We start from the raw sequence: 23999 nt of genomic DNA, 5'->3' as shown, positions 1-23999 counted from the left end.
GTTTGTTATTTTAAAATAACAAGAATTTCTATGCTCCTAGGATCTTATATGGTTGAAAATAAAATAAAAAAAATATTCCCCAAGTTTCAAGTCTCTAACTTAATTCTAACCCGTGCCGCCAAGAGGTTGAAGTTTCTTATGGGAATAACGTGGGGTTTCTTGGACCTTGTTCGATCAATTTTAAATTCCAGCCAAACCATTTGTTCAAAAAATTTAAAACTTTACAGGCTCAAATTTAATAAGTGCAGCTATCATGTGAACATTTTTCAGATTTTTAATTGTTATAATTTTAGAGATATAGCTTGTTAAAAAAATCATTTTTTTCAGACTTTTTCAAAAATCGCTTTTTACACGTTTAATGCCAAAAAAATAAAAAACATACATTTTTATTCACATATAAGAAGATAATAATCTGACGCATAAATAATAATACCTATAGCCAAATTTTGTTTTTGTATTTCTTACACTTTTCCGTTTGTTTTGATTATGATAGTTTTTGTAAATAGTTTAGTCGAGCAAGACGAAAATTCAAAGGTATGTATACCTACATCAATGTGATTGACAACAGAATTTTTTTGTAATTTTTTGTTCCTTGAAGTCCAAGGTATAACCACACAAAGCCCTTCTTTCCAATGCGCTTTAAGGAAGTTCACCTAAGATATAAAATGTTAAAAATTTCAGGTGAATATTTTTATTTCCAAAACACCTTTTGTGAACCTTGATTTCAACTCTAATAATGGTTAAAAAATTTTTCCGGTTCAGTGAAAATGTTTGAAAATTGAAATTAAGATCAAAGAGAAACGTCAAAAAGAGTCACAAATTTTTTTACCTGAGATTTACGGTACAAAATCTTCCTTCCCTTTTTTTCGAACCTTATTTCTTCCTTGCTCTTATGTGCGTCTCGCGCTTTGCGCTTTCGTGTAGAAGCGGACTTAGTTTTAGTTTTGGTATATTTTTCATTTAGTCTATTTAATAGACCCGAGCTCCAGACCAAAAATAGAACAAATTCGTTCAAGACTTTTTATTAGCGATTATGATTCCTTGGCATACAAGAATACTCCAGCCAAAAGTGTTACTAAATCCATTGGTGCATTTCTGAGAAAACGGCAACACTGGTCGGTTTTCAGTTTTTTTGATTTAACTCGAAAATCAAGCCTGACTTTGAAATGGATTTTACAAGAATTGTTTTTCAGGCCATTGAAAACAGTAAAAGAGTTGGTATTAAATGTTCTTCTATGCAATAGACCAAAGCTAATGGCTCTCCGTCCATCCATTCGACCCGAATTTATAAAAATGCACATACACAAAATTGCACAAAAGGCCATAAGGATGCAAATAAATTTTTTTGTTTGTCATATTTAGTTTATATTAAATCAATCCCTCGAAGTATGTTTACTTTAAAAGTCTAAAAGCTACCAATTAATACGATTTTGTCGAGTTTTAAAAACTTGCTTTTAATTAAAAAAGTCAAAAATTTAGAAAAAGTGCTAATTTTTGAATAGGTACATTTAAGTTGTTTCTTGACAAAAAAAAATTGCATATTATCAAAGGATTTTACCTCTACTTTATTTCATAAGTACAAAGTTTGGACGTCCCGGCTACATACACAAAATGCCCCTTGATTTAGTAAAAAAAAATAAAATTGTCAATTTTTTAACTTTTTTTTCTTTGATTTTAGGTTAGAATATTAGTCAAAAATAATTTTTAAAATTTTTTAACCATCTTAACTTGACAGAAAATTTAATTTGCTATAAAAAGTGTCTTTGAACCATTTCAAAGTCAGGCTTGATTTTCGAGTTAAATCAAAAAAACTGAAAACCGACCAGTGTTGCCGTTTTCTCAGAAATGCACCAATGGATTTAGTAGCACTTTTGGCTGGAGTATTCTTGTATGCCAAGGAATCATAATCGCCAATAAAAACTCTTGAACGAATTTGTTCCATCCAAAAGGGTCTATTCAATAGACTAATTATGCTACTGATCGGTTTTTTTTTCAGCCTAATTGACAAACAACCTAAGTTTCATTTTAAAATTGTATTATATAAATATCCCATCATCGCAGCAAAAAAATGGGATTTCTTTTAATCTGGCACAGGATTTTTTTATTAATGAAGAACACTGGCTGAAAATTTTTTTTTTCGGGTTTCAATTTCATTTTTTAAAAATTGAAGAATTAACGAAAATAATGGAAGAAATATATATGGCGGAAACTAAAAATGTGGAGTAAATCCGGGGTACTCTGTATAGTACTAAAATTACTCCGGAATAATTTTTTTTTTTTACACTTTTGTGGCGTGGAGGAACACAAAACCTTCAAAAGTGCAAAAATAAGTACTAAAAGGGTACTCTCATTGGAGTGAAAGAAAACGACATAAAATCTTGTGTTCGTTATTATTTGTTTATTCATTATTTTGATCTTGTAAGTATCCAACGTTTTGTTCTTGCACATTAGAAACATTGCGTACTTACAAGATCAACATACCCAGTTAAAGTGAATTGACAATGAAATTATTTAAAAACATTGAATAACTAATAAATTAGTTATATTTATGATCGAATAGTTGTCCAAATGGATCGAACTGGAGATAATTATTAAAAATTTATCGATATTAGTAGTAAAATACGCTTTTATCGCGCATTTAAAACTATAAAATAATTTAATTGACTTATTGGAAATGATTAGATCAAAAAGCGTCGAGCGCTTTGTTCAAACTTTATAAAAGTACACACAAAAATGTGCTCTACGCTTTTGGATTTAACCATTTCCAATAAGTCAATTAAATTATTTTATAGAATTTTTAGTTTTTTTTTTTTTTAATTCAAAAATTAACTTTTTCAAAATTTTATTTTTGGCTTATAAAAAATATATACATAAAAGTGCTTTAAAAAAAAAAGTTAAGTGGAAAACCTATTTTTTCGTTATTAATGATGTAATGTGATATTATTAATTAATTTAAATTCTTTAGAGTCAGAATCAACAAAGCAAAAGCTATAGTGAAACAAAAATTATTTCTAATGCCTCCAAAATGAAATAAAATGCACTACTAGGTCGCACGAACTTGCTCCTGCAATTCAAAGTTTTATTTTTATTTACTTTTTAAAAATTAATATTGGAGAAGAGCCTACTTTTAGGGCAAAATTTTGTTAAATGATACAAAAAAAAATATTTTTTATTTGAGTTTTTTTGGAAAAAATAAAAATGCAGTTTTATTGCAATCGCTTTGAATATTACTTTGCAAAGTTTAATTAAAATCGTTAGAGCCGTTTTCGAGTTATTTGGTATAACATGAAAAATTTCTATGGGAGATAAAAAAAATCAACTTTCAGAATTCCATAAAAATCATCGGTAACAAATTTGAAGAAAATCCGTCCACCCGTTTAGGCTGTGGAATGTGTACAGATGAACGCACAGACGGAAGGACGGACGGAATTGCGAGACCCACTTTTTTAGTGGTTTGGTAATGTTGGTTTTGATTATAACCTCAAATTTTTTTTTTTTTCAACACGAAACCAATATTTGCCCTGTAGAGCAAATAAAAAAATATATCATTTTCTTCATTAAAAAATGTGTTGTATATTTATATCGACATAATATTGTTTAAACTTACAAAAAAAAAAATTAAAAAATGCATTGTCTTATATGACTTAAAATTATATAATTTTAATTTTAAGTGGTGATCATTTACAAACAAAAAATATCCTTAATTTTAACAAACTTAAAAAATAAAACACTTAAATAATTAAAAACAATCTGATGAAAGATGCAAAAATTGTCATAAACTTAAAAACAAAATTATAAATTTTAATTCAAACTGATTTCGTTAAAAATTATTTTTTTTTCTATTTAAATAAAACAAACGGAATGCTATAATGATGAATAAAACAAATCAAGATAAAAATTAATAAAAATGAAAAAACAAATCAATAAAAGAAAAACATTAAACTAACATCTTTTGTTTTACATCTAAATCAGTCTATAACGCATACGGACTTTTTAAAAATTATAATTTTTTAACAAAATAAAAAAAAATATAATAATAAAAACCTTATAACTTTCTCAGTACATCTTCATTTATAAAATTGAAGAATTTCGAATTTTGCTAAATTATTTAAGAAAAAAATAAAAATTAAACAAAAAAATTAACTCTTAAAAATAAAATCATTTTACTTTGATAAAGAAAAACAAAGTAACTGTTATACTAAACAGAAAATTTTCTTCCACAATGGCGGTGTTGGTGGTAGGGTCGTAGGTACTAGGGCCTCCCATATAGCGCTATCGAATACATCTTTGACTTTATCCTGTAATTAAAGAAATTAAAAAAAAAAAATCAAATTTAAATGTTTAAGTAAGGAGTATGAGAAATAAAAGGAAAAGAAAGAAGCAGAAAATATTTATGGAAGGCTTTTTTTGAGTTATGTTTTTTCTACATGCTATGCTCTTATAAGTCGGCGTAAAGCAAAATTGTTCTAAATCCACTTTTTACCGAAACTGAGTTAATGATGCAGTTTTACTAATTTGAGGGTGCTCTTTCCGAATTTGAAAACCATTTTTGTCAAAAAAATTTCATTCCACAGATAATAATATAATTTAATGGGCCATAGAACAATAAATACAGCGAAGTAGCCTTATGAAAATGAGTCCGAGTATTCTCAATTGTTCTAAGTCCAATCATATTTTGTTCTAAGTCCACTTTTTATTTAAGGAAAAAACGTACTTGTATAGGAAGTTTTCTATCTCCAATTTTGGCTTTTTAGTTTTAAAAAATATTTAAAAATAGTATGAAAAAATAGATAGAACTTATCTATAGAAAACTTTATAAAAAACATAACTTGAATGACAAACGAGCAAAAAATTGTGGCTTTAAACCAATTTGAAACTTAAAAATCGTGCCCTGTAAAATTTGCTTTTTGTGACTTGGAACAATTTTGCTTTACGGCGACGAATTGTAGATATATCTAACATGAACGATAAAGCTGCTATTCGTACTAATTAATTTTACCAAATAAATCATTGAATCCAACAAAGAATTCAACTTAAAGCCTAGTAATATGCAATAGATTCCGATTTTGTTTTATGTAAGTATAATTCACATTTGCTTATACCAATAAATTCACAATAGACAAAGAAAACTTGAATACAAATCGAATTTTTGTTTAATTATTGAAGCTTCCAGTGTTGTGACTTTTACCAACAGTCAGATATTTTGAAGGGACTTGGATTCAAAAGGTATTTGTGGGTTACCAGATCCAAAAGTAGTTGGCTAACAAAGTCTACTATCTCAATACTGAGGTTCATATTAAACCCTGGTATTAGAAGACAATGGCTACTTCTCCAATATTAGAAGACAGATTTCCAAGCTCTTGATTTTTTAAAATCCAGCTTATAGGAAAAAAATTTCAAGGAAGACCTTGACGGCCCCAACGAGATGGGGCCAAATTATATGGGACCTAGGTCATTAGATTTCATTAATAAGACAGGTCTAAATATTGTCAGCTTTCTTTATGAAAATTTATGATTTTTGAAATAAAAAAAGCATGAAATTCACCACTAACGTGAACGTATGTTCTTTCATAACTTCTAAACTTCTCATCATAATTAAATAAATTTAGGAACGTTAGAAGCGTCTTGGTTCCCCGCTGATTATAGGCTACGTAAAACAATAAGTGCGGTAAATTTGCTTAACCAAGCGGAGCCACAAAGTGATATTGTAAACAACTAATTCGGGGTGTTAAGGCAAAGTATCTAAAAATGTGTGCAAATGAATCCAAGCAACAGGAAGCGCCACAAAGTGAGGATCAATTTGAGCCATATAACTTCGCAAGAAAACCAGTGCATAAGAATAACTGCACGTTGGTCGTCGGGAGCGTAGCGTTAGTGCACGGGCAGACTACTGGCATTTCAAGTCTGGTGCTTAGATTAAGGCAGTGATCTAACCATACGAAATCGACTTCTTAAAGATGGACAAATTTTTAAAGTGCATGTTATTCGGTCAAAACTGACAGTACTGGTCCATTGGACAGATCGATTGGGGGCATTATAAAATCACTTTTTAACGTGTCTGTAGAGAGCACTTTCCTGAAAAAAATGTATTAGGGATCGTTTAAGGAGCAGAGAAGGCCTCACACGCTCCTTATTCTTTTTTACTTCTCTATCGGACAGCCCCTTTTAATAACTTTATATGAACTTAGATCTTTCTTAAAAAATAATTTTAGAAGCGCTTTAGAACTCTTTACTAAAACTCTATAATTCTGTGCCACTTCCAATGAATCAACACAAAAACTGGTTAATCTAAGCTTTCTTTAAAAAAGATTTACTATGTCATCTGGTATATTTAATCATAATATAGTTAAATATAACAGAAAGAGGTTAAATAAACCAGAAATAAGGTTAAATTTAACAGAGAGCAAGTTATCCTTGTGTTATTTTTCTCTCTGTGTAGTTTATCAATTTTTTCTCAAAACTCTACTTTAAAAACATTCCCGAATTTCTGTGAAATATACTTAAATTTCAAATAACGTCGTGTATTTTAAGAAAAAGCAAAACAAAACCTTACCTGAGTATAAGAAGATGTTTCGATATATTTCGCTTTAATTGATGTGGCCAGGTCCCAAGCGTCTGCAAATGATATAGGTTTCTCACCCTTGGTCTGAAAAAGGTCATATCAACCAAGAAAAGTTCATATTAAATTTATTGTTCAAATTATAAAACCCCTCAAGGGACCTATTAAAAAAAAAAAAAAAAAAACTCATAATCCTTACCTGAAGCTTATTCAACACATGTATATTACTTCTTAAATCCGATTGTGTACCAACCAATATTAAGGAAGCAGGATTTTTGGAAAATTTCGGTGCCCATTTGGTTTTGATAGATTGGAATGTCTCCGGTTTCACCACAGAGAAACACAACAGGAACACATCACTATCTGGATAACAGAGTTCACGCAATGGATCTAGCGTATCCTGACCAGCGGTATCACAAAGGGTTAATTGTACTGGACTATCGTTGACCATTACTTCAGCTAGAAAATAAGAAGAAGGAGGAAATATTTATCAGTCATGCGATCTAAACTTTTGTATAGGTATATAATTTATAGATACAATCACGTTTCACCTTAAGGTGAAGATGACGATGACTATACGTCGCGTCGTCGTTCAAATGAAGAAGAAGAAGATGATTATGGCAAAGATTGTGTAACTCACAAACGCATGTCGAAGCGAGCTGTTTGCTTGCCCGGAAGCACTTCACGAACTGAAACTCTCATGAATTGTACATTTGATATGCCAGAGAGCTATGATTCCAACACCACAGCAGCAGACTGTTGTCGTCACTAATAGCAAAGCAGAAGCAACAGATTGGAATTTCATGGAATTTCTATACCACAAAATGTTGGTTTGGTATCACCATAACCATCATCATCATCGCCATCATTTCTGGCGTCGTTGTCGTCGTCGTGCTTAGAAGCACCATCGCATCGGCAACAACCATGACATCCATCCCATCTCAAAATCCAATCCCTATCCCACACACACATATTCCCCCTACAAGACTTTGGGGGAGTCACATCGCATCCAGTTATGGCATTCAGCAGCATATAGAAGTCACAGTCACATCTGTCAGTGGCCCAGAGCAGCAGAAGCTGCAGAGAAATTGAGATTCCATGTGGCGTTTCAACCAACACCACCACTGTCACCACACACACACACACACATTACCATTGTGAAGTTTCAATTCCAAGGCAGAGTTCATATTGCTCTATTTGATGTGCTTTGACACACTGGCTGTGGGATTGGTCTATACTATCCAGTTGTGGATGATGATGATGATTGCTTGGCCAAGATCAAATCTTGGTCTATTCGGTTCGTATCGGTTCGGGTCGGTTGGTGGTGGAGGTGAAAAATACGACGCATTGGGAGGTTATGTTACAACTCGACTGAGAAGAATGAAATTCGAGAAATGAATTTATAAAAAAAAAACTGAAGAAGAAGTAGGAACGAAGATGTTTTTTTTTTTGACGACAGTTGACTATGAAGACGATGACGACAAACGCTACAAGGAAATGGTTGATGTGATTTTACGGGGGCAATAAGCAAAAGTCAAGGATAATCGCAAAGGATCTATTTTTGGCTTCATTAATGACAAAAATGCGTGAGTTGGTTTCATTTGGCTACAACAACCCACGAGATGAGAATTTAATCTATTAATTGGATTTTTGTTGTTTTTAAAGAATGTAATGAATGAAATTGATGCTTTAATAAATAAATAAGTAAATGTATACTCATGCCAATTAGGTATCAACGATAACAAAATGTATTGAGAAAGAAAAAGCTGAATATCACAAGTTTTTCTATGAGTATCACAGATTATTCTAGTAAATATCACAGCTCAATCTGGTGGAATTGATAACTTGCTTATGCATAACATAGCTTATTCTGTTAAAAATCACACATAACTCTAGGAAGTGTAAGACATTAATCTAGGAAGTATCACGTTTTGTTCCGGTATACATATATCACACGTTGTTCCTGTAAGTATCACAGATTACTCCAGTATCTGTATTAGTATCACCAGCATCATGGCTCACTACTTTTGGTATCAAAAATTACCCTGTAAAGTATCACACATTACTCTAGAATGTATCACGTGATTTCCTGGTATATATCACAGATTGCTCCTGTTAGTATCACAGATATAAGATAACTCTGATAGTACCACTTTAAAAGTTTAGTTTAGTTTTATTTCGATTAAATGCTTACACATTAAGACTTAAATTATCTTATAGCAAGTGAAGCTTAAAAATTTGATTGAGTTGAGCTACAGAACATAATATACGTTAATGACAATATAACAGTATACAAATATAATAAATTAAAAATTACAAAAAATAAAAGCAAAATTGAAAAAATATTAAACAATTATAATTTATAACAATAATAATAATAATTTTCAAAAATGTATAAGTTTTTAAATTTTTTTAACATACATCTCCATTTATGTTTTTTTAATATAAGAAAGAAGAAGAAGAAAAAAAAAATATATTAATTAGAGTAGTGAGCTTTAAGTTCGATCCTGAATCTCTCAGTCCCGCCGCACCTCCGTATTTGCCCTGGTAGAGAATTCCATAGGCGAATAGAGCTAACTAGGAATTGTCGCTCAGATGTTAAGCATGTAAATCGTGGATAAATGAGTTGATGAGATCTGCTAGAGGATCCAAAGCGTAGCTTATCAAACAAATAACTAAGTTGACGAGTTTCAATCACATTCGAAAGTAAAACCAATGCCCTATAGGCAAGGAGGTGATCAAATGGCATATTTAAAATTAACTTCGAATAGTTTGAAACACGATCAAATCGTCTCAGATTAAACACATAAAGCACGGTATTATTGAACGCAACATTAAGTTTTCTCTTGCTAGATGCATCGCAATTTCTAAAAACTTCACAACCGTAAGAAAGAATGGGAAGTATGAGCGTTTTTGCCAGCAACATGCGTATTTTTTGTGGAGTGTAATTATGAGACATCCAAAGTTTCCTTAAAACACCATAAACTTTGCCAATTGTAGAATTAATGTGGTCATTCCATGTAAGGGTTCTATTAAACACTATTCCTAAATTTTTTGCTTTTTCAACATAGTTTATTTTTGAACCTTTAAGATTAATGTCAGGGAAGTAGGAAAGATCCAACACCTTTCTGCTAATAACCAAGCATTTTGTTTTTAAAGGGTTCAAAAACAATCCATTTTCTTCAGACCAGGTCGAAATACTATCCAAATCGTTATTTATTGCATGCGCACCATCTTCAATCATACCTAAAGGACAACTTTTATAAAGTTGGACATCGTCAGCATACATGTGGACAGAAGATAACACTTTAGAAGGAAGTTCATTCACATACATCGAGAATAAAATTGGCCCCAGAATTGAACCCTGGGGGACTCCCCTAGTGGTGCAAAGAAAATCAGATGTACTGTTCTTCACTGAAACCGCTTGCTTTCGATGATTTAGATAAGATGACATAAGAGTTACAGCTGAATTCGAGAAACTAAACAGAGATGATAGTTTGTTACACATCTTAGTATGGTCAACAGTGTCAAATGCTTTTGAGAAGTCGAGAAGAACCAAAAATGTTACCTTATCTTCATCCATCGATTCTCTTATGTCATCTACTACACTGATTGTAGTAGTTATACAACTGTGGAGTTTACGAAACCCAGATTGCATTGGAGTCAACAAACAGTTTGAACGCAGATGTGAATTTATTTGCCTCTGTAATATTCGCTCAAAAACCTTTGAAAGAAAGGGCAGAATTGAAACCGGTCTGTAATCATTGCTATTATGTTTCTTAAAAGGTAGTATCTTAGCGATTTTCCATTGGGACGGGTAGCAGCTAGATGTTATTATATTATTGAAAACATGAACTAAAAATGGAAGAATGACTGGTAAAATTATTTTTACAAATTTAGGATGAACTTCATCAAAGCCTACTGCATTTGATTTAATAGATATCAAAGAAGAAACAATTTCAACATCATCTACACATTCAAACTCAAATCTTGGAACAGCGGAGTTAACTAGAGGCAAGTCTGTCGTATCTACACTTACAGTAGGTAAAGCAGAATTAGTAAATTTTTGATTGAGTGCATTTAAGTCCAGGTTTTCATCGGGGATAGAATTTTGTTTTCCGATTCCTATATCATTTAAGTTTTTCCAGAGCTGGCGACCTTGAAGCGATGGACTTAACTTGTTGCTATAAAATATTTTTTTAGATGTTTTTATTTTTTGTACCACATTATTACGTAAAGATCGAAACAACTGTAAGTGACTGTCTAACCGATACCGCTTCCAAAGTTTAAAGGCTTTATTACGTTGCTCCATAAGAAGTCGAATTTCGGTTGTAAACCATGGGTGAAGTCCATATTTTATAATTTTAGTTTTAATTGGTACATGTGCATTAAAAAGAGAACGTATATTCGTGTTGAGGAAGTTTACTTGATCATTAGTCGATGACATGTATAACACACGGTCCCATTCGACATTTCGAGTATCTATTTCCAATTGACTGTAATCAATTGCATTGAAATTTCTAAATTGGAAACTTGGAAGTGAATAGTTTACCGAGAAATTGTATGTCAGGAAAAGAAGATCATGTTTAGAAAATCCGGGAGCTGTTAATTGATTATAAAAAAGTACGTCATTGCAGTTACTAACAAAAAAGACATCTAATAGAGTACTTGAATCGGCGGTAAAATGAGTAGGGCTGGAAACATTGACCGGGGTCAGATTAAGTGTACTCATGCTATCAATTATACTTCTCTCTACTAGAAGGTTACTATTTAAATCACCACCTATTATGATATTAGGACACGACAATGAAATTGACTCTAAAAGTTCGAAAACTGGATTTGGGTCGATATTCTTGTTGGGTCTGTAAACAGATCCGACAAGAAGATCTCCAAGTATTGATTTGATCTCGACAAAAACATAATCTATTAAACCACCTACTGTGGATGCACATTTAAAACGACATTTTATTCCCTCTTTCACATAAATTGCAGCACCACCACCCACTCTTCAGACTCTGTCTCCACGAAAAATTCTATAACCTTGAACCCTGTACAACACATCTTCAATTTGGTTAGAAAACCAAGTTTCTGATACGCAAATTATGTCTACTTTAGAGCCTTCGAACAAATATTTGAACTCATCCAATTTGGGAGCTAAACTTTGAGTATTTAAGTGACATACCCTTAGTCCATTCTTTTGTTTGCTAAAAACATCTAACATCGAACGCATGATTCCGTGATTAGATCCACTCGCTGAAATTCCTCTTTCATAAGTTGACTGCATTTTTATTGTAAATCAATAAAAATAAAGGAAAAGACATAACATGAAGGGAAAGCGCCGATAAAAGGTTCAGAAAAGAACTCATCAAACTCAAACTCATAAAGGACAGTGAATATAAAAACTGTAAATAAAAAAAGTAAAGTATAAAATGGAGATGTATTAAAATAAAAATAAAATTGTTTTTTAAAACCATTTTGGTTAAAGAATAATTTTTAGCAAATGTAAGTTTAAAAAAGAAAAAAAAAAAAAAGGTAATATAATATAAAAGGAGAGATTAAACAATATTTTAAATGAATTATATGAAATTAAAATGAAATTAATAAAAAAGAGAAAAAAAAGAGAATAAAAAAAAATGTATTAAAATTAATTAATAGAAAAAGTTTGACAACAACTGGATTAAAATTTAAAATAAAAATAATACTGCAAAATTCATGATTGTAGGCTGGCAATGTCGTTAAGTTTGGCGATGTTTTCGATTTTAATTTCATCTTCGTAAAAAGTATGAGTTATTCCAAATCCAACTCAAAAAAGTATAGCAGGCGGTTCTCTGGTACATACATATCCAAGTATCACAGATTCCTGTGTTTGGTAGCGTTTAATATCATGAATCTTATTCGTAAGTATATGCGGTAAAAATATTCTTAAAAGTATTACATTATATTTGCGCTAGAAGTTGTTTGGTTACACATCACGAGTTACTATAGGAATTATCACAGATCTCTCTTTTTGACTAAGGCTTTAATATATGGATTACTGTCATTAGTATCACAAAGTACTCTGGTAAGTATCACAGATTATTTCAATAGGCATGAAAAGTTGTTCTGATAAACATTGTATCATAGTCGGATAGTTCAGAAAGTATCACAGACTAGTCTGATAACTACCCCGTGTTTTCTCATCTGGTATGCACTCTGGAAAATTATCATGTTACATTGCCATTCATAAAAAAAATACGATACATACATATCACAGACTTATTTGGATAATTTGTGTGAGTACTTCAGCTAATATCACAGCTAAGTAAACAAGTATCACTGAATATATCATAGACTTTCCGGGTAAGCGTCATTGATAGCTCTGTTAAGATCACGTGCTATGGCAGATTACGCTAATAACCATTAGCCTGAACACTGAGGGAAAAAATAAATTGAAGTTGAAACATCGTTGTTTCAAAGATGAACTACTTTGATTTATGTGACTTTAAGATACGAAACCATCAAAAATTAGCCTTTTTTCCACGTTGATTTTAAAATGTTCATCTTCAACGCAAAATCATTCCGAATAATAGTTAAATCAATGTGGTTTTCATTGATTTTACGTGGTTTTATGGTGGCTTTTCCTTCAGTGTACTGGAAAAATATACAGTCCATTCAAATAAACGACTTTTCATTGTTAAATCAACTTCGTGATCTGGTTAAATCAACAGATTGTCTGACAATGGCAAAGGGTTAAAAAAGTAACGCGTGAGATAGGTAAAATCTATATCTAACTTACAAAATTCAAGAGAATGTTTTTGAGAAATGTCCGGTACCGGTAAAAAAAACCGATTTATCTTCCTTGCTCAAATCGGTTTAGTTGTCTGGTTAAATTAATGAAATGCTCTGGTAATACCAACAAATAGTCATGGTTAAATCGTTTATGGTAATCTGAATATTTTTTTTTTTGAAATACCTTAGTAAAACTACCGAGATAAATAAAAAAAATCTATTCCGAAGAAACCAAACGGTAAAAAAGAATTTACCTAACCAGTTTTTTTGGTCAAACTCTTGGAATGAGCTGAGGAAACTCAGTGAAAATTCTTAGATCTACAATGACGAGAATAAACCGCGTTATACATATTTATATCATATAATATCCTTCTTAGAAAGGATGTATTTCTCTTTGAACACAAATTAAATAAATTCAAAAATAGAAATAACTAGAATACAAAATATCTAGATCACATTTTTCAAGCTACTAAACACAAAATAAGACTAAAACTTCTTTTATGGTTTCCTTTTGAACATTTAAATTAGATACATTTTCAAAGGATTTAGACTTAGAAAAAGATAGACAGAGACACAAAAAAACATCGATAGCATATAGGTATCATTATTTCGCACGTTTTAGTTCACATATACACATACACATTTGAAATTTGTATTAGCTTCTTCAAGCACCAAAGTGCCAGGACATGTTTTTCCCTTTCAAACACACATATAAAGGATACACCACGAATTTTTTTCTACTGAAATCCATCAAACGTAAAGAGCTACATTTTATTTGCTGCGCAATTTTTTACGCGCCAATACTATTTTGGGATTTCCTTAGAATTGAAAAAAAAAACAATTGTTCTGCATCTCTGCTTCGCGTTTTTGTCAAGGACATCACTCTACTATCTCTCACTGAACCAAAAACTAAATACCTATACAACTGGTTTTGGAGGTGTAATGCGAAATAGATTGATATAACTATTACTCCAGTGGAAAATCCTTACGATTTGTACACACTCTAATAAAAGGAACATAAATAATTCATGTGAGGTCCCTGAGTAGAAACCAATGCATTCACTCTTGTATATACCTACAGTGGAAGACGAAAAAATTCGTTCAGAATTGTTTGTACAGTTTTTGGAGAAAGATTTAACGTTTCAGTAACTAAACTTCTACTGTAATAGAACTATCAGGGTAGCCACCTTACAACTTCTACTTGTCTTGTATAAAGTTTTCAAAGGATAAAGTTATTCCAAAAGACAATCTAGAAGCCTGTTTATTTACAAAGCTAAGAAAGTTGGTTACTTTTGCACACCACTGTCCACCATTTCGGAGTTACAACTTACAAAATGTGTGTATGTTTTATTTTGTCCCTATAGAAGAAGAGAAATCCATTGAAATTGCATTTGCAAGAATTTACTTTACTCCTTGAGAATATCCTTTGCGATTGTTGGAGGAATCAACATTCTGGCAGACTTTTCAATGGTTATAAATATTCTGTTTTTTTTTTTTTTTTATTTTTTTTCTTGCTGTGCTCATTCAATTGTGTACGCGACCAGGCATAGGAACCCAAAAGGACTTTCCATACATTTTAAACAAAATACATACATATAAATCTATATGTATGTACAAATTTGGAGCTGGAGGGAGCCTGGAAGTCCTTGAAGAGTGAAATAGCAGGCTTCACTGACACCATTTTTTCTTCTATACAAAACGATATCATCGCATTTTTTGTGGGAGTATATATATTTTTTTTTTTATTTTGTATTTTTTTAGGACGATTGATGTCTAAATGTGTTTGTGTGTGTATAGTTGTTTGTTCAACAACTCCCACTCTCTGTGACTTCTGGGTAAAATTTATGTACCGCAGGACAAATAGAGATGAATTGTCTATAGATTTGTTGTTTTTTAAAGATTTTTATTTTACTGCAAAGTTGTTTTTTTTTTTTTTTTTTTTGTCTTCTGTTGAATCAAATTTATTCGTCTTTCATTTTGATAGAGAGGGAGAATAAGAGAGGAAATAAACAGAAAATGGGATTCAGATTTTTGTTGAGTGCACATCAATTGAAAGTAAGTATAGAAGTAAAAAAAAAAAAAAAAATCTGTGTTATCAAACACTATAAAATGTGGAAAAAATTAGAAAAAAATGAAACATAAAAGTTAAGTGCAGTCGAATATGAAAGTTTTTTTTTTTGCAAAAGCAAGATAGAAAGAAGCTTAGAAATGAATAATGTAGAAAGTTCATTATATTATTATTTGTAAGAAGATTTTTTTTTTTAAATTTTAAATACAAACTGGAAAAGTATCTAATAATAAAATATAAGTTGCAACTTTTAGAAAATTCTAAATTTTAAACTTTTTAAAGTCAACACATTTAACGTTAAAAAAGAGGGTGAAAAGTCAAATAGTATGGGAAGAATATCAGTTAACAAGAAGTTTATAAAATTTAAGGAATACCTAAATACTTGCTGAGTCATCGTGTTTCAAACTCGAAATAGTTAAAAAATGTGTCTCCAAAATTTAATTAAATAACTTATATAATTTTAAACATTAGGAATAGTCAGCGAAAATCATCACGGTTCCATTCAATGTTTCGTGAAAGAAAATATATATATTTTTTAGTAATAGAAAAAAAAAATGTTACACATACACCACAGTGACCCTAAAAGTTAAAATTTGTAATTAGAGCGAAATGATGATGTAAAGAAATTGTGCATCGAGTGTTGATCTTTTTTAAACGTAAATTACACGGTGTTACAAAAATGAGGTTTTAAAATGTACGCAGGCGGAGACCTATCACGTTTTGCAGAGCTAGTCGCACTGATTATGAAACGGTATTTAAAAAGTCCCTAACACCCCCAAAATCTGGAGTTAGGGGCAAAAAACGGTTTTTTTTACCTTCACCCATTGAAAAAAATCTAGCTTCGTCAAATTTTTACCCATTTTCGATTTTAATACAGTTTCTGATAGGAAATACATAAGCTTTTCAACAATGTATGAAACATGTAACTCGGTTAAACCACCTAGAATTTATAAGCAGTCAAAGTTCAAAAATTCCATTTTTTTCGTCCTTTACCCAACTTCGACATCAAATTAAAGTATAACTTTTCACAACAACATGTTGTTTTAAAAATATATGCTAACATAATATTTATTTCCAAATCAAACGAGGTATTTTTTATGAAAATCACTTTAAAATTGGCTTAGAAAAAAAAAATTTACGATTTCAACACAGATACAGAAATTCCAACTGTTAGGTATAGAACAAAAATGTTGTTTTGGCACGTAGTAGGATAACTTGGGCGCCAGGATTTGACAACGGGTTTTTGTAGAGGAGTTAAATACAAACATTTTTTTCTTTCAAAAGGGGGTCTATCTCCGCCCGTTTAGGTGGGAGAGGCAGTTTTCTATGAAAAAATTATCAAAAACAAAAAAAAAATTATTAAAAAACAACGGCAACATTTACAGTCATAAATGATACCATTTCCGAAAGAAAAAATTGTACACTTAATTCTAGTTTTTAAATCAATATATTATAACAAATAGTTTTTGAAATAATCGATTTCAAAGTTAAAAATAGGTGAAAAAAATTTAACTCATTTTATACTATTTTTGTCCAGACTGTGAATTTTAATAAAAAAAAGTTACTCACATAGAAAACTTCCTCAATTAATTCCTTATCGAACAGTGAAAACTATATGTTTCTATGTCTTCTAGTTTTTGAGAAAATTGAAAAATTATTTTATACCAGATTTTTCTTTTTTCAAAATATTTTTCGTTTTTATTTTTCAATTTTCTCAAAAGTTTTGATTTCTTACAATCAAATAAATATTTGAAAATAAGTATTTTTTTGTGACTTTTAACCAATTCCTGTCAAATTTTTAAAAACTGATGATGTTGTAACATAATGTCGTCATTGCGTTAATAAAAAGGCGCCTTAATTGAAATACCGATATTATTTTCTAGGAAAATGTGATGTGGTATAAATATTATAAATATCCATCATTCATCATAAACAAAAATCAGTTTTGTTTTGATAATCGTCAAACGAGCAGAAAATAATTGTACATAATTATCCATTTTATTGGTCTTAACTTGGTCTAACTGGTATAAGAAAAAGAATAAGGTACTCGTCATTTACGATTAATCCATGACGTTAACGAGTTTTTCAATTTTTATTACTCAATTTATTTCCAAACAAATGGTATAATTTCATAGTTGATTTTGGTATAATTATTTTAATTATATCACAAATTTTCGAAAATTTATTTGAAACTGAGTACGTTCCCATTCTGAATGAAAATGCATGAATCGGGGTATCAAAATTAATTTTCAAGTGAATCTGATTGCTATAAATAAAGCTCTTGTCTTCACACCTCGTTAAATTATTATCAGTTTCACACTGAAAGCTACCAAAATTATTCAGAAAATTTTATTATTATATTTTATGATATTTTTTTTTTGAAAAATGCAACAGTTTTGAAAATTACAAATTTTTAAACTACCTCAAATATTTCTTTGTCAATTCTCAGAAACCGTCACTTTTAACGTCATATTAATGCAGTTTTCAACAACATTATAATTCTCTATTAAACTTGAAATTCTATTTACAAGACCACTTAAAGCTGACTACCGAATTCTAGGAAAATATATTGTAAAAAAAAAACACATTTTCATTGCTTGCAATGACGTAGTTTTTTTTATTCTACCTTTTGCTACTTGCTATACATCCTCTCAACGCTGGCTGTCAAAAGGAATTACATGAATGTGATAACTTTTCCGTCTGTATACACATACTTACCCAAACTCAAACCTATACTTGAAAAGAATCTCAGGTAAAAAGCAAAAAAAAAAAACGCTATAGACCGAATAACAGGATACGTACCTTGAAATTCAAATACCTCTTTTACCAAAACCATAACTCATGAATTCAAGATATGCAGATTTAATTTACACATCAAGTCACTAGATTGGATACATTTTTATTTTAAGTAGTGTCATAAGGGAATCTAAGAATAATCACATGATTTAGAAAAGTTTAAGTAAGTTTGACTTATTCAGACCTATATTTCTGTAAAAAGTCCTTCTGATATAAAATGACTTAACAAAAGTCTTAGCAAAAGCTTTAAGGAAATTCCTCATCAATGAGTCCTGAGTGTATGTATGCTCATAATGTACTTACACATAGTTCAAGTTGCGGTAGAAATTTAGAAATTCTATGAATTTATTTCTCTCATCTCTTTTTTTATCCAGAGCAACACACAGAATACTTTTTTTTTCATATTCATTTCTACTGAAAACAAACTTACTTCAAAAGGAATTTAATTGAACTCTCTCTCTCTCTTTTTTCTTAGTCTAAAAAAAAAAGAGGAAATACAAATATTTTTTTTTTTTTCATTTTTGGCGGGAAACAAAATTTTTCCGGTAGCTTGATACACCATCAAAGTAAACTTTTTCAACCATCACCTCTAACCACTCTTTTAACCTTTTTTTTCAATTACTCAATGAAAATTAAATTAAAGAGTATAAAATAGAAAGATATATAAAATGATTGAACGTAAGGACGAAGGATTAGAAAACATTCCAGACGGATATTGTTGGTATTTTTATTTGTTAACATAGAAGAAAAAGATGTTGAGAGAAAGAGGATGGAGAAATGGTGATTTGATAAAGTTTTTAAAATAAAGAATTAAAATAGTTGAACGAACAGTTTGTTGGCAATGAACATACCAACAATGGAAGGTATTTTTAGGAGTTTTCTAAAAGGATTTTACTTTTTTTTAAAAGAGAATTTCTTCGCGTCGATATTAGAATAATGTTTGGGAATATCCTAAAACGGTTTTGGAAACTATAACAAAAAAAGTTGTCTGAATGTACGTAGTCAAACAAGAATTTCTTTAATGCATAAAACAAGTTCCTTTAAATTTGTGGTTTAGGATAGGAATAAGGTTTGAGAACCTTTTGGATAAGTTCTTATTGAAAACAAAGTATGTTTTCTTATCAAGAACACGAATTTTATGACTAGTAAAATAGGGACTTTTTTGGAAAAATTCATCATACAAAAAAAAAAGAGCAGGTCCTTTAAAACCAATAAGCCAATAAGGTTATACATTTTTAAAGTATTTTCAGGGGAAGCATTTTCGCAAAACTGAGTAACGCGGCCTAGACGTATTAGCTTTTGTTAGCCCATTTTTAGGGAAGAAATATAATTTTGTCATGACTTTCAATCAAAGAATCAAAATCACCGAATAATGAAGTAGTAAAACTTAATTTTAATAAACAATTATTTAGAAGAAAACAATAAATTGCGGTTATGCAAGACTGCAAAAAAATCCCAGAAGTTTTTGTTTTCTAGCAATAACATAAAATAAAATGCACGATTGGGGTCGCACGTACTTTCTCTTATGGTTAAAGTAACTCTAATGTTTAAGCTTTTTATTCAAGAAAATTAAAGGGAAAATTTAAAATTTGATATTTTCAAGAAATAAAAAAAAATATAAAATAAAATCTGTTTTTATAATTAACGTTTTAAATGATCTTTTACAAAATACCAAGTATGCTCATTTATTTTTTGTATAAAAAGGAATTTTTAGAAAATTGTTTTCAAAAATCGTTAGAGCCGTTTTTTAAAAAAAATATTTTTTATACATATTTATACATATATAAAAAGTTCTAACATTTTTCAAAAAAAAAAAAAAACACGTGGAATGCCATTTTGAAGAAATAATTAATTTACACATAAAAACAAAATTTAAAATTTTTTCACCAAAATGTTTTCAAAAAATTGATTTTTCGAAAAAAAAAAAATTTGAAATATTTTTAAGAAATCCAAAAATTTGTTTTTTTGAACATTTTCGAAAATTTTAATACTACGTTTACTTAAACGCTTTCGTATGAAAATTTTCGAGAGTTTCATAAATCAAAAAAACCTTTCTATGACAGGTACCGTTAATAACGGTACTAAAAATATTTTTTTTTCTTTATTTTAAAAGTTAATCCTAAACCTTTCTATTTCCGTTATATGATAGCTACCGTTCGTTTTGGTCCTACCAAAAAATTTCAAAAATTGTGCCGTTTAAATTGTTGTATCCGTTTAAATTGTCTCCTTTATTGAAATTTTCTTTGTAGAGTTATACTTAAGGAAAGCACTGGTTTTTATTTATTTGAACATGTATATTCCTCGAAAACTTCTAAATTATTTATAATAAGTTGACAAGTAATGAATTTCTAGAAGAGTACTGATTATTTGTTGGTTTTAGGCTATGAAAAGTTGCCTTACCTATATAATAATGGCTTTTAAAGCCAAAAATTATTTACTATCCAGGTTTTAGTAACTGAGTCTATTTATATTTGGGTTATTTGAGGGTTATAATTTGATAAAGTCTTTGCAGTGTCACTGAAAAATGAGAAGCTTTTACCAATCCCTTCTTTTTCAAAATATGATAAGGAGATTATAAGTTATAGTGGAACATACAAACAGGCTTCAAAATGAAGTACGTCATTTTATTTACTGTATTAAATTTTTTTTTAAATAATTTCTTTAAACTTTTGAAAATTTATCGAAAAAATATTTGGTATGCCGTTTTAAGGAAACTATTTTTGTTTACATAGGTATTTCAGAAAATTGATTATTTTGTTATGAAAAAACATCATTTTTCAAAAAAAAAGTATGTATACATAATTTTAATTTTTTTTTTTTAATTTTTTTTAAATTTTAATTTAAGCTACTGAAACGTTTTTGTAGAAAAATTTTCAAATTTTAAAAATTGGTCAAATGGCTTACAAGAAAGTCATGTTATGGGTTTTTTTTTAATATTTATTGAACATAATTCAATAATTTGTTCACCAATAGTTTTAGGTGAAAATTTCGAAAAATTTGCAAATATCGAAAAATTTGTATATCCATCGAAATTTTTTTAGTTACTAGCTAGGTAATTTTAATTAATTTTTTTTTAAATTTGTATTCATGTTAAAAACAAAAAAATGGTCGGTATTTTTTTTTTTTTTTTTGAAAAGAGTTGTCCTGCTCCCAGAAATCGCACTACTTTTTCTTTTTGATGCAAACCGGATAAAACTTAGTTGTTGTTGTAAATATTATGTTCAATAAAACAAAAAAAATGTTAAATTCAAAGCAGCTTTTTGCATTTTAAAACAAAATAAAGCTCCTTCTTCAATACCACCATGCTTTTTTAGCAGCCTTTTAAACTGTGATTAAATGCATATCGAGTGGTGATTGTGCAAAATGAAAGGATTTAGCCATCCTTTTCATTACAAAGGATTCGTTTAATTCTATAAAATTGCCATTGATTTCATAACAATGACGTTATTTCAGTGGCAATAAGAAGCTGATTTTTTATTTGACTCCATACGTATACAGATAAATCTATAAATAAATTTAAAAAAAAAATATATTTATATTTAAAATTACCATTATAGATATCTGATGCCGTGGGCACGTGTTCCGATATAAAACGATTTTCCAGATACGTAACAATCAGATTCGTTTTTCCAATATCCGCATCACCAACAACCACGCACTTAATTTGAGGACGATTCTCTTTGTTATTGTTGCTGATTGATAGTTTTTTATCTACAGTAAAAAAAAAGAAATGAAAAAAAGAATAAACAACAAAATAAACAAAAAAAAGGTATTTTCAAATAAATTTCCTTTTTTATTTTTATTTTTTCAAAAAAAAAACTCTCATAAAGTAAAACACACATCCAGAGATAATATCGATAAAATACAAACCTTTTGAAATTTTCTTTGAGGACTTTCGATTTTTCACTAAAAGCTTTGATCCTTTGCCACTATCTCTCGAACTCGAACTAGTATCACTGTTGGACTGTAAAGAGAACAAATAAAGAAGAAATTTTGTAAACAAACTGATACTATATGAGGATATCCGTAGGTCTTTAAAATGATAAACAAAAACAAAAATAAAAGTAAAAAAGAAAACAAAAATAAAATAGATAGTTGAAGGGACAAAAAGAGGTAAATTTTTTGGGGACAAAAGTAATGGATTGCTAGATTTTGATATTTGTTTTGTCAAAAGACCTATCGAACCGAAAATGGGTATAAGGATCTATGGTAGATTGTATGTATATTTCTAAAGGTTAAACAAAAGAAGGATATCCACAAAAAGTACAAAGAAATAAAATCAGATTTTTAACATTCACTTCAGTGATTTCAAGTTTTATCTGCTGGGTTGACAAAAAAGGCATTGATATTTCCAAATAGAAAGGTTTGAAATGTCCTTGAGTAATTATCATTTTTACGAATCTATTGTAAGCAAAATACGTAGAAAGGAAATAACTCACAACATATTTTATTTAATCGATATGAAGATGGGTTTTACAAAACAACAAATACATTTCCGATATGTTAGGTTTCAAATTTTCAGAACTTTTTAAAGTCAAGAAAGGAGATGGGGCGTTTTTGGGCCATGAGCGTACATTAATGAGACTAGTCTCAAAATGAAGCTGGAGGTTAGTATATTCACTCTATGAATTTTTTTTTTCAAATCGTAAGTCAGGTTCTTGAGATACAAGGCTCCAAAGTTCGTTCTGATAACCCTTATCTGTCACTTTTATATGCAAATATCATGAGAACTACAAGAGGTATATTGATGTTTTTGATGTCAAATGAAAGGTGGTTTTAGTTCCTTTTTAACAACATAAAATACATATTACACAAAACAAAGAAACGGCGAACAAATAAAAAAATTAAAATATTATTTTAAAAAATCGATTTTTGTTGCACTGGTTCAACCTTGTACCTTGAACCACATATGTAAAAATACGTAAAAATAGCCACATCCATGCATGAACCGAAGTTGAACCGTAGCTAATAAGCCAAAATCGGTGGGTTAAATTCCTGATCCGAGGCTGAACCACGTTTGTACAACTGGTCCTTATTTGACCAAATTATGTTAGAGAGACACAAAAACTGTAATTTCTTGTGATGAACTCTGGGCTACACTTTGTTTACATAAACTAGATTACAAAAATTTGTAAGGTGTGACACAGGTTTATTATTTTAAAAACTTGTCGTGTTATTGCAGTTTTCAAAAATGTATACAAATTTCCAATCTTGAAATTAGAAGGAAAGATATTACAATTTTAATGCAACAAAACAGAGCTTTTCAGAGAAAATTTTCTCGACTGCTGTTTGTTTATTTCTCTTTGAATAAAATAGTCGATTTTTTGCATTTAAATTGTAATATCTTTGGTTATAATTTCAACTTTGGAAATTTGTATACATTTTTGAAAACTGCAATAACACGGCAAGTTTTCAAAATAATAAACCAGTGCCACACAATACAAATTTTTTTCAGGGTGTTACCTTGAAATAAAAGAAAGAAATTGAGTTTTTATAAAACATGGAACTGTTAATTAATTTGCAGCAAAATGGCGTATGAAATAAAAAATATTTTGATTAATTAATTATTTCTTATTATTAGGCAATATTTTAGTGGAAGAATTGTTAAAAACAAAAATCAATTATGAGCGGAGGAAGAAAAATACTGTTAAAAAGTCGGGGTTTTTCGAAATTGCACAAAAACTGCATTAAATCGAAAACCGTAAGGATTTGGGATGAACAAGTTACCAAATTCTGAGAGCCCTAAAATTGGTTTTTCAGCATATTTCGTTTGATCCATTACTTTTGGGACACCCTGATCTATTAATT

General features: G+C 29.8%; 1 protein-coding gene across 2 annotated transcripts in view; it reads right to left on the bottom strand.

The window, feature by feature from the left end:
• Positions 1 to 3956: 3956 nt before the first annotated feature.
• LOC129910160 (uncharacterized) overlaps positions 3957 to 23999 on the bottom strand; it is a 165694-nt gene continuing 145651 nt past the window's right edge. The window contains exons 4-9 of one of the 2 annotated variants that reach the window (XM_055987433.1): positions 22062 to 22155; positions 21741 to 21902; positions 6759 to 7018; positions 6554 to 6646; positions 4168 to 4298; positions 3958 to 4099 (exon numbers count right to left, since the gene is read on the bottom strand). In XM_055987433.1, coding sequence (XP_055843408.1) covers positions 4194 to 4298; positions 6554 to 6646; positions 6759 to 7018; positions 21741 to 21902; positions 22062 to 22155 — 714 coding nt within the window. In that variant the 3' untranslated portion in view covers positions 3958 to 4099; positions 4168 to 4193. Of the gene's footprint in view, positions 4299 to 6553; positions 6647 to 6758; positions 7019 to 21740; positions 21903 to 22061; positions 22156 to 23999 lie in introns of both variants that reach the window. The other variant, XM_055987432.1, reaches the window with a different exon arrangement.

Source organism: Episyrphus balteatus, chromosome 2 (assembly GCF_945859705.1).
Source record: "Episyrphus balteatus chromosome 2, idEpiBalt1.1, whole genome shotgun sequence".
Lineage (NCBI taxonomy): Eukaryota > Metazoa > Arthropoda > Insecta > Diptera > Syrphidae > Episyrphus > Episyrphus balteatus.
Note: the sequence above shows the minus strand (reverse complement) of the source record. Positions and strands in the feature narration are given on the sequence as shown.